Consider the following 14232-nt stretch of genomic DNA (forward strand, 5'->3'; position numbering starts at 1 on the left):
AACTGTCATTCCACTGATTCATCGAATGACCTCGGACGCGGACGGTGTACAGAACATTTGCTTCCGTTATTGAACCAAGACAAATTCCCCACAACCCATAATAGGAATTACAACGGACCCCAGATACCATCACCCTCCAATGGCTGCCCGTCTCCCCCAACTCGCCCGCCTCATTCTCTTTACTGGCCCAAATTGTTCCCTTTGTGATGTTAGTATCTTTCTTGTTCTTTATAAAACTTTCTAATTATTTACGCTAGGTCGCAAAATTAGAATTAGCGAAAGTCAGGCAGTCAGTACGTCACAAGTTCTCAACACTCAAATGCGACATACAAGTAGCTGATAAACGAGTAGTATCAATTCGATCTTGAAATAGTCAACATACAGGATAAAGGCCAGGAAAGGTGGAAGAAGAAATACGTCTACTGGATTCCCGCGCTCCATCTGGATGGGAGGGAGATAGCGAAAGGTCGTTGGGATGCCTCCACCGTGCTCGAGTCCATGAGGCAGTGGAATGCGGCGCTGGAAGCTCAGGAGGAAGTTGTCTAGAGAGTAGTCCTTACAGGTCCAATGTCGCCTGCAACTTTTACATCGATACCTCTGGATCAGCTGGGTTCCAAGAATTGTCACCGCAGTTATGCTTTTATGACAGGCACGTCTCCGGTATCCTAGGCGAGAACCGCAGTCCATCCCCTACATTCCTTGATGTTCGCTTTTGTTTCAACTGCGGCTCACCTGATCACATCATTGGGTCCTGTCCCGAACCGCATAATCGTCCCCTCATCGCGCTGTCGCGGCAACTTTTCAATTTTTTGCGCTCTGATGGGGAAACGAGGGAACCGGGAAGATTTCATGTTGTTGAAGCTTGGAAAAAACAACGGCTTGAATGGTTGGAATTTTTCCAGCCCGGAAAGGTTGTTGGTCCCGCCTTGCGCGAAGCTTTGGGCTTGCAACATGGAGACTCAGGTCATCAGTGTGCATGGCTATGCAACATGTCATATTGGGGCTATCCTACAGGATGGATAAGTGATACCGATCCAAGGGATGCCGTTCGCCAACGAATTTTAGGAGACTTCGACACTCTGATACACGGTCATCCACTTGAAGGTGCCGATGACTCCTTCCTCGTAATTAGTGGCGAAGAGGACCACGAGGTGATCGACCTAAGTCTTGCAACGTCTTTTTACATCAAATCAGGCGAGGACGAAACACCGGTTGTCGACGATACTTTGTCTGCCAGCTCTGACTCGGGGCTCCGCTCATTGACACCCCGTAGGTGGGCAACATACCCCGATGATTATTTCTCCTCAGACCACCTCACCGTCTATAATGGAACGACATTAGTATCATCGGACACCGCCACTTCTCGTACCAGTAATACCTTTACCGCAGAAAGAAGAGCTCTTTGGGAGCAAATAATATCCGGAACTCAATCTGCGAATGTACTTGTTCCTCCTTGGAGATTACCTGGGGCATTTTCTTCGCTGCAATCGCACATCGAGTGCCAACCACCTCCACCACCTTCCACCCCTCCTCCGCTGCCACCTTCTCCACCTTCACTTCCTCCGCCGCCTGTACACCCCCAATATTGTGCACTCATCACTGCCACAGAGGATGATTCAAATGACAGCGACATGGACATGGATCTTTCAGACAATGAATAGCGCGCTTTACCACTGTGCTAGCATGCTCTCGTACTTCATAAATCATAGCGGTATCATTCATATGAGTTAGTAAACTCTGCGACGCTGCTTGTGTTTGAGATTGAGTGCATGAATTTATGTTGACGATAACATAGAGGATGCTAAGGACATGAGCCTAGAGTCTGGTCGACAACTTGTCATCTATGTCAACTCATGGATCAAATCTACTGTAATATGCCATCATCGCAACCGACGGCCAGACTGGCCACTTGATCATCGAATTGTTCCTTTCCAACCTGTTCAGGACGAAGTTCTAAGAACTGTCTTTTACTCTATTAGAATGACGTGAAGAACGACAGAATGCTTAGTTGGTTTACATCTCTGCCGAGCTAATTACCCCTGAGCTGCCTGTGATCTTTCGTCGAGCGGTGTTTGAGTAGTTGGATGGGGTCATGGTCCATGCTGTTGGACACGGCTTCGAGGGGTGAGGAAGTCCATTGCGGCGATCCATCTGTTCAGACAACTCGGAGGCGATGTCGAGTGGTGCTTCAAGTTCACGTCCCTTGTACACCTTCAAGTTATCCTCGGGGAAGTAATTCCAGATAGTACAGTACCGACGGGATGAGTGTATGTAAACATGCATAGTGAATAAAATCTGTGCATTCATAAACGTTTTCTGAGAGCGAGAACATTAAGTAGAACAGAACGAATGAAATCCAAGATGGTAAACAGGTATTATATGAAATCGATGGAATGTGCATAAATCTCCAGTCCATTGACATAAGGACATCCGCAGCCTGCTACTGTTCGCGACACTTGTGCCATGATGTGCCGTGTGCAACACGACTCAAGTCCACCTGCAGGGCATTGTTGGGTATCACCAGCGTGTTGCCTAGGGCATACACCGCCGGGTGGAAATTGAGCGGGATCCAGAGGAGAAGTCGTCCTTCAGGACCTATGACCCATCCCTCCTCGTTCGGGATGTAAGGGACTGGGGTCTCAGATTCGAACGCAGACTCGGAGGATGGGGATGGGATTTTAGACTTGGAATCTTGGAAAAATGACGAGGCGGAATGAAGGGCATGAGTCACGTCGGTTGAGAAACATATCATAGGTGCTTCAAATGATTGGTGTTGCCGGATTAGAAATTCTAGATCCCACACCCGGATAGTCTTGTCTTGTGACCCAGACACGATGCGTTTGCCATCAGATGTGATTGCGACAGACATGACGCCTTTAGTGTGCCCTCGAATAGTGGCTACTACTTTGCCAGCCTTCATATCCCACACCCGGATGGTCCAATCATTCGAGCCAGACACGATGCGATGACCATCCGAGGAGATCGCAACAGTGTTAATATAGTCAGTGTGTCCTCGGAGAGGGGAGCCCACTTGCTCGCCAGTCCCCATATCCCACACACGGATAGTGTCGTCTCGTGAGCCAGATACAATGCGACATACATCCTGCGAGATTGCAATGGAGAAGACCCAACTAGTGTGACCTTGGAGACGGGCACTCGATGCCTTGCCAGTCCCCATACTATCCCACACCTGAATTGTCTTGTCATCCGAACCGGATACTATGCGATTTTCGTCCGATGAAATTGCGACAGACCGAACCCAGTCAGAGTGCCCACTGAGAGAGTGTGCCTCGCCAGTCTCAATATCCCACACCTGGATTGTCCTGTCGGATGAACCAGACACGATAGAATGTCTATCCGGCGAGATGGCGACGGACCAAACATGGTTAGTGTGACCTTGGAAAACACCTGATGCCTTCCCGGTTTCCGCATTCCACATGCGGATGCTCTTGTCCGCTGAACCAGACACGATGCCCTTCCCATCCGATGAGACTGCGACTGACAGAACAGATTCTGTGTGCCCTTGGAGAGGGGCAACCAGTGCCTTGCCAGTCTCTATATCCCACACCCGAACCGTCCTGTCATCTGAACCAGACACAATGGAGCATCCATCCGGCGAGATTGCAACAGAGTTGACAGAATCAGCGTGGCTTTCGAGTGCGGCAACTGATGCATTGCCCATAATGGTGTCGGCATTCCACACCCGAATCGTCTTGTCGGGCGAACCAGAGACTATGTGACTTCCATCCGGCGCGATTGCGACAGACAGAACGTTGGAAGTGTGGCCATGGAGAGGGGATCCTACTACCTCACCAGTCTTCACATCCCACGCTCGGATGGTCTGGTCATCTGAACCAGACACGATGCAGTTTCCATCCGAAAATATTGCGACTGACATAACAGCGTCAGTGTGGCCTTTGAGGGGGGTACCGAATGCCTCGCCGGTCTCCATATCCCACATCCGAATTGTTTTGTCTCCTGACCCAGACACGATGCGTTTGCCATCAGGCGAGATTGCGACAGACCGAACAGGACCAACATGGCCTTGGAGAGAGGCGCTTGATGCCTCGCCGGTCATCATATCCCACACCCGAATGGTCTTGTCTGACGACCCAGACACGAGGCGTCTCCCATCCGGTGAGATTGCGACAGAGTAAACGATGTCCGTGTGGCCTTGGAGTGGGGCACCAAACGCCTCGCCAGCCTCCATGTCCCACACCCGAATTGTCTTGTCCCACGAACCAGACACGATGCGTTTACCATCCGGCGAGATTGCGACAGACGTAACCCAGTTAGTGTGGCCTTGGAGAGGAGATCCTAATGCCTCGCCAGTCTTCGCATCCCACACCCGGACTGTTGTGTCATCCGAACCTGAAACGATGCGATGTCCATCTGGCGAGAATGCAACGGACATAACATAATCAGTGTGGCCTTGAAGGGGGGTACACAATGCCTCGCCAGTATCCATATCCCACACCTGGATCGTTCCGTCATCTAAACCACACGCAACGCGTTTTCCATCTGGCGACAGTGCAACTGAGTAAACCATGTGATTCGCATGGAGTATCTTCTCCATCTGAGGCCAATTTTCGACATGGCCAGCGACGATGCGGGGGGTGCAAGGAAACTTTGAGGCGAACTTGCGAAACATTCTCGACTGGGTTGGAGCGAACGGTAGAGCCGACAAGTATAAATGGGGAGTGCTGCGTAAAATGGTGGTTGCGAAAGTTCGGACGAAACGCAGGGTATCTCTGGTAGCCTCACTAACGTGCGTAAATTCGGCATGACCCTACGACCACCCACTCGTAAGAATTCGTTGGGCAACAAATGGGCTTGAGCTACGCACCGAAAACCAATCTGCAATAGATGATAGGGTCACTACCGAGCTGCCTAGCCTTTTCATCAGAGCCAGAGCTTCCAACCACCAAAGGAGGCGCTCTCCATCGAAGAAAGCTTCCACTTCATTAGCGAGTGATGATTCGAAGGATGCGGAGCCAACATGCGTGCCCCAGAATCGACATGAGTATGATAGCTCAGTCGGAATAGAGTCCTTGACTCGTCTCTCCAAATCAGCGACGGAAGAGTTGGGTAAGTACGAATTCTCCAAGGAGCAGATGTTGAAGCGAAGCCCACGCTCCATGACCCCGAGCGAGGCAAACGCGAGGTCGGCCTGTACCGATGATGTATCAACGAAGAAGTGACGGCTCCGTGATTTGTCGGTGAGGAAGTCGTAGAACGATGCATGGAGGGGACGAATGAGAGTATGAAAATCTGTAGTCCCGGTTAAAAGCGAGGCCATTGGCCCGATCACCCAATCCACTTGAACACGGTCTTCTTCATGGGGAAAATGCAGTCGCATCGCAGTCAACGCAGTCATGGGGAGCGGTTCAGGGGATGCAACAATTTGCCCCATTACCGAACGAAACATAGTGATTGCTGCCTCGTCCTCCAGGGGCATAATATCCGTCAATATGCGTTGGTACATATCATCCAGCAGATGTGTTGCTGCTTTAGAGCTAGACGTTCCACCAATCACAGCTTTGTAACGGCCCACCGGATCCACGCCTACTTTGTTCGTACCCTTGATGTATTCGCAGGCGAGACGAGCCCATTCAAATAAGCCATCAGATTTATCAGCAAGCATCTTGGAGTGCCCATCGTTGAATATGTTGCGTGGGCCTTTCAGCGTGACAGAGATGTATAGTTGGATGTCACGTTGTGTGAATACGACCGGGATTTCATCCATGGAGATGTGACGGTGACGTGGCGTGACTCTCAGGGCATCCGCAATGTCTTCGAGTGGACGAGAAGTGACGATAATACGGAAATTTGATGGAAGTGAGGAAGAAGTGCTCGTATCGCCAGAAATTAGACGGAGGATCTGTTCCCGGGATTTAGCGTCACCGCTCTCGTCCAATGCATCGATCACTATCAGTACGGGTGCAGTGATTGTTTTCGAGGCCTCGTCGATTGGTTTTACGACCAACTCCTGCCATTGTCTTGAGACATCTACAGTGTGTTTGAGCTCGTTGTCGTTATGAACCGCACGCGCCAATGCTCCCCGCATGGTGATATCGCAATCAGCCAAGTCGCGTGCGATTGTGGTGAATATCTTTTCGTGGCGGTGTTCGGCCACCCTTGTGCGGTCGAAGCAGAAACAAGCGCGCATTCCCCCGCGCTCATGAGACCAGTTGGCTATGGTATGAGCGATGGCTGATTTGCCTTTCCCTGCCGTGCCAGACAACCACAAGACGCGTGGCACGTCTTCGCCCGTGCTACGGATCCAGCACTTGATCTCGGATAGAATATCTTCCCGAGTGCCTGAGAGACAGTTCTTAGAGGTATTCCGTCCAGCACCAGGCACGTATTCCATGCCGCTGACGTCCAGGTCCTCGGCTAAATCATGGGCATCATACTTCAGAGAAGAGTCAAAAATCACTCGAAGTTGAATCGTACCGATACGGTGGACGGTTTCGATGGTGGTGAGAGCCATTTGATCTCGGAATTGTTGCATGAGGTCATCGAGAACCTCGTTGTAACATTGCATCGTGGCCTCCGTTTCACTCAACACATGTTTGCCAAGTCTTCGCCCTATAAAGAGCTGAATATTGGGCGACATTGCATTGTGATGAAAAGACTCACAAAAATTCTGCATATCCGAGTAATGGACGACAAAGTCAGCACACTCCAACGTCTGTCGCGCAATCTTTCCATAAATCTCTAGCATGGACGAAATCCTAGCCAATCTGTCCCCTTCCATTAATAAAACATAGATGTCCGAAATCTTCGAGAGTAGACGGGACACAGCAGCATCTCGGTCCGCCTGGTCGAGAATCATCTGTCGCCCACATAGTCTTATTGACTTGCGAAGTGTAAGAATATAAAATTGAGCACACCTTGGACGCGAAGGTGAAAATACTTAATGCCACCTTCGCATAAGGATGGATCTACGCACAAAGATCAGCTGCATAAAAAATTGAGATAGATGCCCGTACGTCCGCAAGCCCCGTAACAACGGAGTTAAACACTCTTAATGGTGCGAGAACTTGGGAAAACGTGTCGATCGTATCGGAAGCAGATTGTAGGTTGTCGGATGCTGAAGCAGTATTTTCCACCATCCCTGAGACATGTTTGATGCCGCCGAGATGTGCTTTGGCATTCGCAAGCTTTTCCTTAACAAGCTTCAGGTCAGGTTGTTCAGGCTGATAAGAGCACTTAGTCTGTGATCGAAAGAACGATAAGGACATTACGAACTGTGATAGTCAAACTTGTGTTTACAACGCCCACATCGGAAGACTGGTCAGGATTTGGTTCAGGAGGGATAGTGGGTGGTGGAAGATCCTGCGGCCGTTACTGGTTAGATCACAGATGGAACGCGCCAAGAATTGTATATACCTGGCTTGTCTGAAGGTGTAGGGGACCCTGTGCGCTAGAACCTGGAACTGTGGGTTCAGGGTTGGGAGACTGTCGAGCGCTTCGAGTAGACTTGTGAAATGACTTGGGAAGAAACCTTGATAATCCATTTCTCGAAGGCGAGAGACTGGACGACTACAATCATGATTAGAAACAACAGAGTAGCTGTAATGGCGAAAATCTATACATCACTAGCTGTTCTCCGGCCTCTCTCCTCTGCCAACTGAGGGTTTGAACGATTTCGCTTCAGCAATCCCCAACGCTTCTTACGAGCAGGATTCCCTTCACTCATCGAGTATGTTGGAAGGGCGGTTGAGTGTAAGTTTTAAGAGGTTTCTTAGTAACAAGGAAGGTGGTGGATGGTACGCAGGGTAAACAGGCAGCTGGCGAACATGTGTTTTGAAGCGCCCAATATCGATTGGCTGGACTAGTATATCGATGCGCATGCTGGAAGTTCGGAACCTTATCGATGGCTGGGGTGGATTGATCAAACAATAGACCATCAGAAAACCTCGCCGTTGTTGAGTTGGTCGACATTATCAATCGTTAACGTCACCGGCACCTTCAATCTCGAGCTGTATTCCCTGGACAAACGAATAGACTTCATCCGCTTTTTAAATTTCACTTTTAGACTAAGGCGGTCCTTGTGCACTGTGCTGGGGAAGGAGGTGTGATTTGGGAGGGGGTGGGTTCTAAAGCAGTTCAGGAAGCTGGATGGTAGGCAGGTGGGTGAGCAGTTTGTCGATGATAGTGCGATTGTCAGTGTTGCGAGTGGGCGAATCAATCCGTTGATATGTGAACGTACAAATATAGCTCAGCGTGAGTCTATTATTAGACTCGCTCTCGTTCTCATTCTGAATGAGATGTTCAAGTTGCCACCCGTGATCTCAGACCCCTTGCTTTGTATAAACTTTCATAAATCTTTCATATTCGATCGAATTCAAAATGCTGTCAAATTACGTCTTCCATTTCCACGACTGACGTGCCCTTTTGAAACATATAGGCTTGCTCTCCACTCCATTGCAAGCGATATCATCCTCAGCGTGTACTAAGAGGCATTCCTCCCATCAATCGACGCCTGGGGATGAGTGCCCCAGTGAACGGATTGGCACTTCCATATGATCTTTTTGCTCGCAGTGATGTTGTGCAGTAGGACAACGTACCTATGTAAGTGGTCTTTCACTGTATTCTCCTAACTGCATGGAGGCTGATGATGGACTCCTAGTGATGAGCATAATTCACATTATAGGGACGAGGACGAGTCGCTCCAGTTATGGTTTTCCTTCTAAAATTTTACCTTCTAGATGTGATTTAGATCTGTAACAGCAATCGAATATGCTGTCCATCTTGATATCCCGCTGTGCCCCGAGTAACTTATCAGCCCAACGTGATCACGCCGCGTTGCTACATCGCTATCCTTTACAGACAAAAATCCCTTTGAAGCAGGCATCGCAAAGCATCATGCATCATGACGGAGAGCTTGTTACTAAACATCAAAGTCGTGTGCGGCGGCGATTGGTCTTGTTTTGTAGCTCTATACCCCGTCCTAACTTACATATGGTATCACAGAACCTTTGAACCTCTAAACAGTAGTCGGCGCACAGACATAATTTTCCAACACCAACTTCCACACGCAACTTCGTCTTCGCCTTGCCTCCTCTGATCACCATCGCCCCTATTTTTCCGCCCTTCCTTCCCGTGAGTGTGCATCGTAAGCAAAGTATTCCTTAATATGCTCAGGGGAGGCTGATTGCGGACAAGCAGCTGCTCACACCTGACCTGCCTTGAGAGTTGTTTGGGTAGTTGAATGATATCACGATCTATATTGTTGGACACGGCTTCGAACTTAATCGCGGTGGAAGTTAATGACATCTGGCGAGGGAAGAGGATGGAGCTGGATGAGGTGAAGTGACCCTTGTCGAGTGGTGACATCGAGTTCTGACTTGTACAGTTTAGTTTGCGAGGAGTAAACGGGGAAGCAATTCCAATGCAATGGGAGGAAAGCATGTAAACATAGTGAATGAAATATTCGTAAAGCCCTAAACTGTTTTGCGAGTGCGATCCAATTAAGTAGAATGGAATGAATGAAGTGCAAGATGGTAAACAGGTATTGTATTGTATGGAACGTGTAGAATGTGAATAAAACTTCAGTCAATCAACATAAGTACATGCCCAAAGTCCAACTGACAGATACAAACGCGAAGACAACGCGACCTACTGCTGTTCGCGACACTCGTGCCATGACATGCCATGTACGACACGACTCAAGTCCAGCTGCAAGGCATTGTTGGCTATCACCAGCGTGTTGCCTGGGGCATACACCACCGGGTAGAAATTGAGCGGGATCCAGAGGAGAAGTCGACCTTCGGGACCTACAATCCATCCCTCCTCATTCAGGCTGGGAAGGGCTGGGGTATCGGACTCGGACTCGGACTCGGACTCGGAGGGTGAGGGTGAGGGTGAGGGTGAGGCTGGGACTGGGACTGGGGCTTTAGACTTGGAATCTTGGAGAAAGGAGGAGGCGGAATGAAGGGCATGAGTCACGTCGGATGAGAAACATATTGTAGGCGCTTCAAATGATTCGTGCTGCCGGATCAGAAATTCTAGATCCCACACCTGGATGGTCTTGTCATCTGACCCAGACATGATGCGTTTGCCATCGGGCGATATTGCAACAGACAGAACGTATCCAGTGTGCCCTCGAATAGTGGCCACTGCCTCGCCGGTCTTCATATCCCACACCTGGACAGTCTGGTCATCCGAGCCAGACACGATGCGATGACCATCCGAGGAGATCGCAACAGTGTTAATATAGTCAGTGTGGCCTCGGAGAGGGGAGCCCACTTGCTCGCCAGTCCCCATATCCCACACACGGATAGTCTTGTCTGCTGAGCCAGATACAATGCGACATACATCTGGCGAGATTGCAGCAGAGAGGACACGACTAGTGTGACCTCGGAGACAGGTACTCGATACGTTGACAGTCCCTATACTATCCCACACCAGAATTGTCCCGTCTTCTAAACCAGATACTATGTGATTTCCGTCCGATGAAATTGCAACAGACTGAACCCGGTCAGAGTGCCCACTGAGAGAATGTGCCTCGCCAGTCTTGATATCCCACACCTGGATTGTCCTGTCAGGTGAACTAGATACGATGCAATGTCTATCCGGCAAGATGGCGACAGACTGAACATGGTCAGTGTGACCTTGGAAAACACCTGATGCCTTCCCAGTTTCCAGATTCCACATGCGGATGTTGTTGTCGGCTGAACCAGACACAATATCTTTCCCATCCGATGAGATTGCAACTGAAAGAACAGAGTTTGTATGCCCTTGAAGGGGGGCAACCAGCGCCTTGCCAGTCTCTATATCCCACACCCGAACTGTCGTGTCGTCTGAACCAGATACGATGGAACGTCCATCCGGCGAGATTGCAACAGAATTAACAGAGCCAGTGTGGCATTCGAGGGCGGCGACCGTTGCCTTGCCCATAATGGTGTCGACATCCCACACTCGAATCGTCTTGTCGGGCGAACCAGAGACTATGTGACTTCCATCCGGCGCGATTGCGACAGACAGAACGTTGGAAGTGTGGCCATGGAGAGGGGATCCTACTGCCTCGCCAGTCTTCACATCCCACGCTCGGATGGTCTGGTCATCTGAACCAGACACGATGCAGTTTCCATCCGAAAATATTGCGACTGACATAACAGCGTCAGTGTGGCCTTTGAGGGGGGTACCGAATGCCTCGCCGGTCTCCATATCCCACATCCGAATTGTCTTGTCTCCTGACCCAGACACGATGCGTTTGCCATCAGGCGAGATTGCGACAGACCGAACAGGGCCAGCATGGCCTTGGAGAGAGGCGCCTAATGCCTCGCCGGTCATCATATTCCACACCCTAACGGTCTTGTCTGACGACCCAGACACGAGGCGTTTACCATCCAGTGAGATTGCAACAGAGTGAACGCTGTTCGTGTGGCCTCGGAGTGGGGCACCAAACGCCTCGCCAGCCTCCATGTCCCACACACGAATTGTCTCGTCCCACGAACCCGACACGATGCGTTTACCATCCGGCGAGATTGCGACAGACATAACCCAGTCAGTGTGGCCTTGGAGGGGAGATCCTGATGCCTCGCCAGTCTTCGCATCCCACACCCGGACTGTTGTGTCCCACGAACCTGAAACAATGTGATGTCCATCTGGCGAGAATGCGACGGACGCGACAAGTCTAGTGTGGCCTTGAAGAGGGGCACACAATGCCTCGCCAGTATCCATATCACACACCTGGATCGCTCCGTCATATAAACCACACGCAACGCGTTTTCCATCTGGCGACAGTGCAACAGAGTAAACGTCGTCATTCACATGGAGTATCTTCTCCATCTGAGGCCAATTTTCGACATGGCCAGCGACGATGCGGGGGGTGCAAGGAAACTTTGAGGCGAACTTGCGAAACATTCTCGACCGGGTTGGAGCGAACGGTAGAGCGGACAAGTATAAATGGGGAGTGCTGCGTAAAATGGTGGTTGCAAAAGTTCGGACGAAACGCAGGGTATCCCTGGTAGCGTCACGAACATGTGTGAACTCGGGATGATTCTACGACCACCCCACTCGTAAGAATTCGTTGTGCAACAAATGGGCTTGAGCTACGCACCGAAGACCAACCCGCAATGGACGATAGGGTCACTACCGAGCTGCCTAGCCTTTTCATCAGAGCCAGAGCTTCCAACCACCAAAGAAGGCGCTCTCCGTCGAAGAAAGCTTCAACTTCTTTAGCGAGTGATGATTCGAAGGATGCGAAGCCAACATGCGTGCCCCAGAATCGACATGAGTATAAAAGCTCAGTCGGAATAGAGTCCTTGACTCGTCTCTCCAAATCAGGGACGGAAGAGTTGGGTAAGTAAGAATTCTCTAAGGAGCAAATGTTGAAGCGAAGTCCGTGCTTCATGACCCGAAGGGAGGCAAAGGCGAGGTCGCTCTGTGCCGATGATGTATCAATGAAGAAGTCGTGGCTCCGCGATTTCTCTGTGAGAAAGTCGTAGAAGGACGCGTGGAGGGGACGTATGGGAGTATGGGAATCCGAAGTGCCCGTCAAAAGGGATCCCAATGGCCCAAGGACCCGTTCCATTTCGTAATCGCAAGTCCCTTCGGGAAAATGCAGTCGCATAGCCATCAACGCAAGCATGGGAAGTGGTTCCAACGAGGCAAGGACTTGTCCCATCACTGAGAAAAACACTGGGATAGCTTCCTTGCGCTCGTCCTCCGGCATGGTTTCTTCCAAGATGCGTGCATACATATTATCCAACAGACGTGTTCCTTTTTCAGACGTTCCAGTCATCACAGCTTTACAACGGCCCACCGGACCCACGCCCACTTTGTTCGTACCCTTGATGTACTCACAGGCAAGACGAGCCCATTCAAACAGGCCATCAGATTTCAGAGCGAGCGCCTTGAAGTGCGCATCGTTGAAGACGTGGTGCAGGTCTTCGAGCTTGTGGGAGATATAAAGTTGTATATCGAGTTCTGTGGATGCAGACGAGATACCATCCAAAGAAACGTGGCGAACATGTGGCGCGGCGTGCAAAGTATTGTGAATGTCTTCGAGTGGACGGGAAGTGAGGAGAATGCGGAAGTTCGCTGGGAGTTTGCATGGTTGTGAGGTGGAAGTGTTCAGTTTGCCAGCGAGCAGACGAAGAATTTGTTCCCGAGAATCGGCTTCGCCGCTCTCGTCTAACGCATCAATGACTATCAGCACGGGTGCAGCGATAGCCTTTGAGGCTATATCTGTCGGTCCGACGATGAGTTCCTGCCATTGCTTTGTGATATCTGGAGTGCGCTTGAGTCCGTCGTGATCACGAACTGCTTGCGCCAAGGCTCGTCGCACGATAGGGCTGCAGTCCGCCAATTCCCTTGCAATCGTCGTGAATATTTTGTCCTGACGCCGATCCGCTTGCCGAGTACGATCGAAGCAGAAGCATGAGCCAAGACCACCGTTTTCGATAAACCAGTTGGCTATTGTATGGGCAACGGCCGATTTGCCCTTGCCTGCTGTGCCAGACAACCATAAGACGCATGGAGCGCCCTCCTCGGTGCTGCTGATCCAATTCTGAATGTCCCTTCGAAGGTCTCGCCGAGTATTCGGCAGACAGCATTTGAACGTGTTCAATCCGGCGCCCGTTGCGTAGTCCATCCCTGCAAGGTCCAGTCTCTCAGCTACGCCAGGAGTCGTGGAATGTCAAATAAGCCTCAAATATACCCGAAAGCTTCTCTTACCCATACGGTGGACGATCACGACGGTGTCACGAGCCGCTCGGTCTCGGAATTGCTGCATGAGACCGTCGAGAACATTGCTATAGCTCTGAATCGTTGAGTCCGTTTCGCCGAAAACATGCTTGCCAAGCCTTATCCCTATAAAAAAGGCAACATTGAGTCCCAAGGGACGAAGCAGTGGGATCAACTTACAGGCGCTCTTCGTCTCGGAGTAATGGCTGATAAAATCAGCGCACTCCAGTGTCTGCTGCGCTATCTTCCCATATATCGCTAGCATGGATTGGATCTTGGCCAATTCCTCCTCTTCCGTGATGAAAGTATAGACTTCAGATATCTTTGAGAGTAGACTGGAAACTGCGACATCCCGGTCTGCCTGATCGAGAATCATCTGTAATCGAAAATTTATCGATCTACGACGGCAATGATCGAGAAAGAAGCCTACCTTGGACGCGCAAGTGAAGATACTCAGTGCTACCTTGGCGTAGGGATGTATCTGCATGTGAATGTCAGTTGCGTACCGAAAAGACATAGATGACTATACAT

General features: G+C 50.4%; 2 protein-coding genes across 2 annotated transcripts; one reads left to right on the forward strand and one right to left on the reverse strand.

Annotated features, from left to right (window-relative positions):
- Positions 1 to 63: 63 nt before the first annotated feature.
- F5891DRAFT_1146589 (uncharacterized protein) lies at positions 64 to 1661 on the forward strand (the record flags this gene model as incomplete). Its single annotated transcript, XM_041365030.1, is given in 5 exon segments — positions 64 to 208; positions 258 to 293; positions 352 to 537; positions 549 to 1340; positions 1410 to 1661. The coding sequence occupies 5 exon segments, from the start codon at positions 140 to 142 to the stop codon at positions 1659 to 1661; spliced, it is 1335 nt and encodes a 444-aa protein (XP_041225443.1). The 5' UTR covers positions 64 to 139.
- Positions 1662 to 2186: 525 nt separating this feature from the next.
- On the reverse strand, positions 2187 to 2603 carry F5891DRAFT_1037134 (uncharacterized protein). The gene has a single exon (XM_041361854.1). It carries the CDS (start codon positions 2420 to 2422, stop codon positions 2219 to 2221), a length of 204 nt encoding a protein of 67 aa, XP_041225444.1. The 5' UTR covers positions 2423 to 2603; the 3' UTR covers positions 2187 to 2218.
- Between the last annotated feature and the right edge of the window lie 11629 nt (positions 2604 to 14232).

The sequence above is a fragment of the Suillus fuscotomentosus genome, assembly GCF_016647785.1.
Source record: "Suillus fuscotomentosus strain FC203 chromosome Unknown F5891scaffold_30, whole genome shotgun sequence".
Taxonomy (NCBI): Eukaryota; Fungi; Basidiomycota; class Agaricomycetes; order Boletales; family Suillaceae; genus Suillus; species Suillus fuscotomentosus.

Coding starts and splice junctions, on each gene's coding strand:
- F5891DRAFT_1037134 (XM_041361854.1), bottom strand. CDS start 2,422: ATGTCAATGGACTGGAGATTTATGCACATTCCATCGATTTCATATAAT.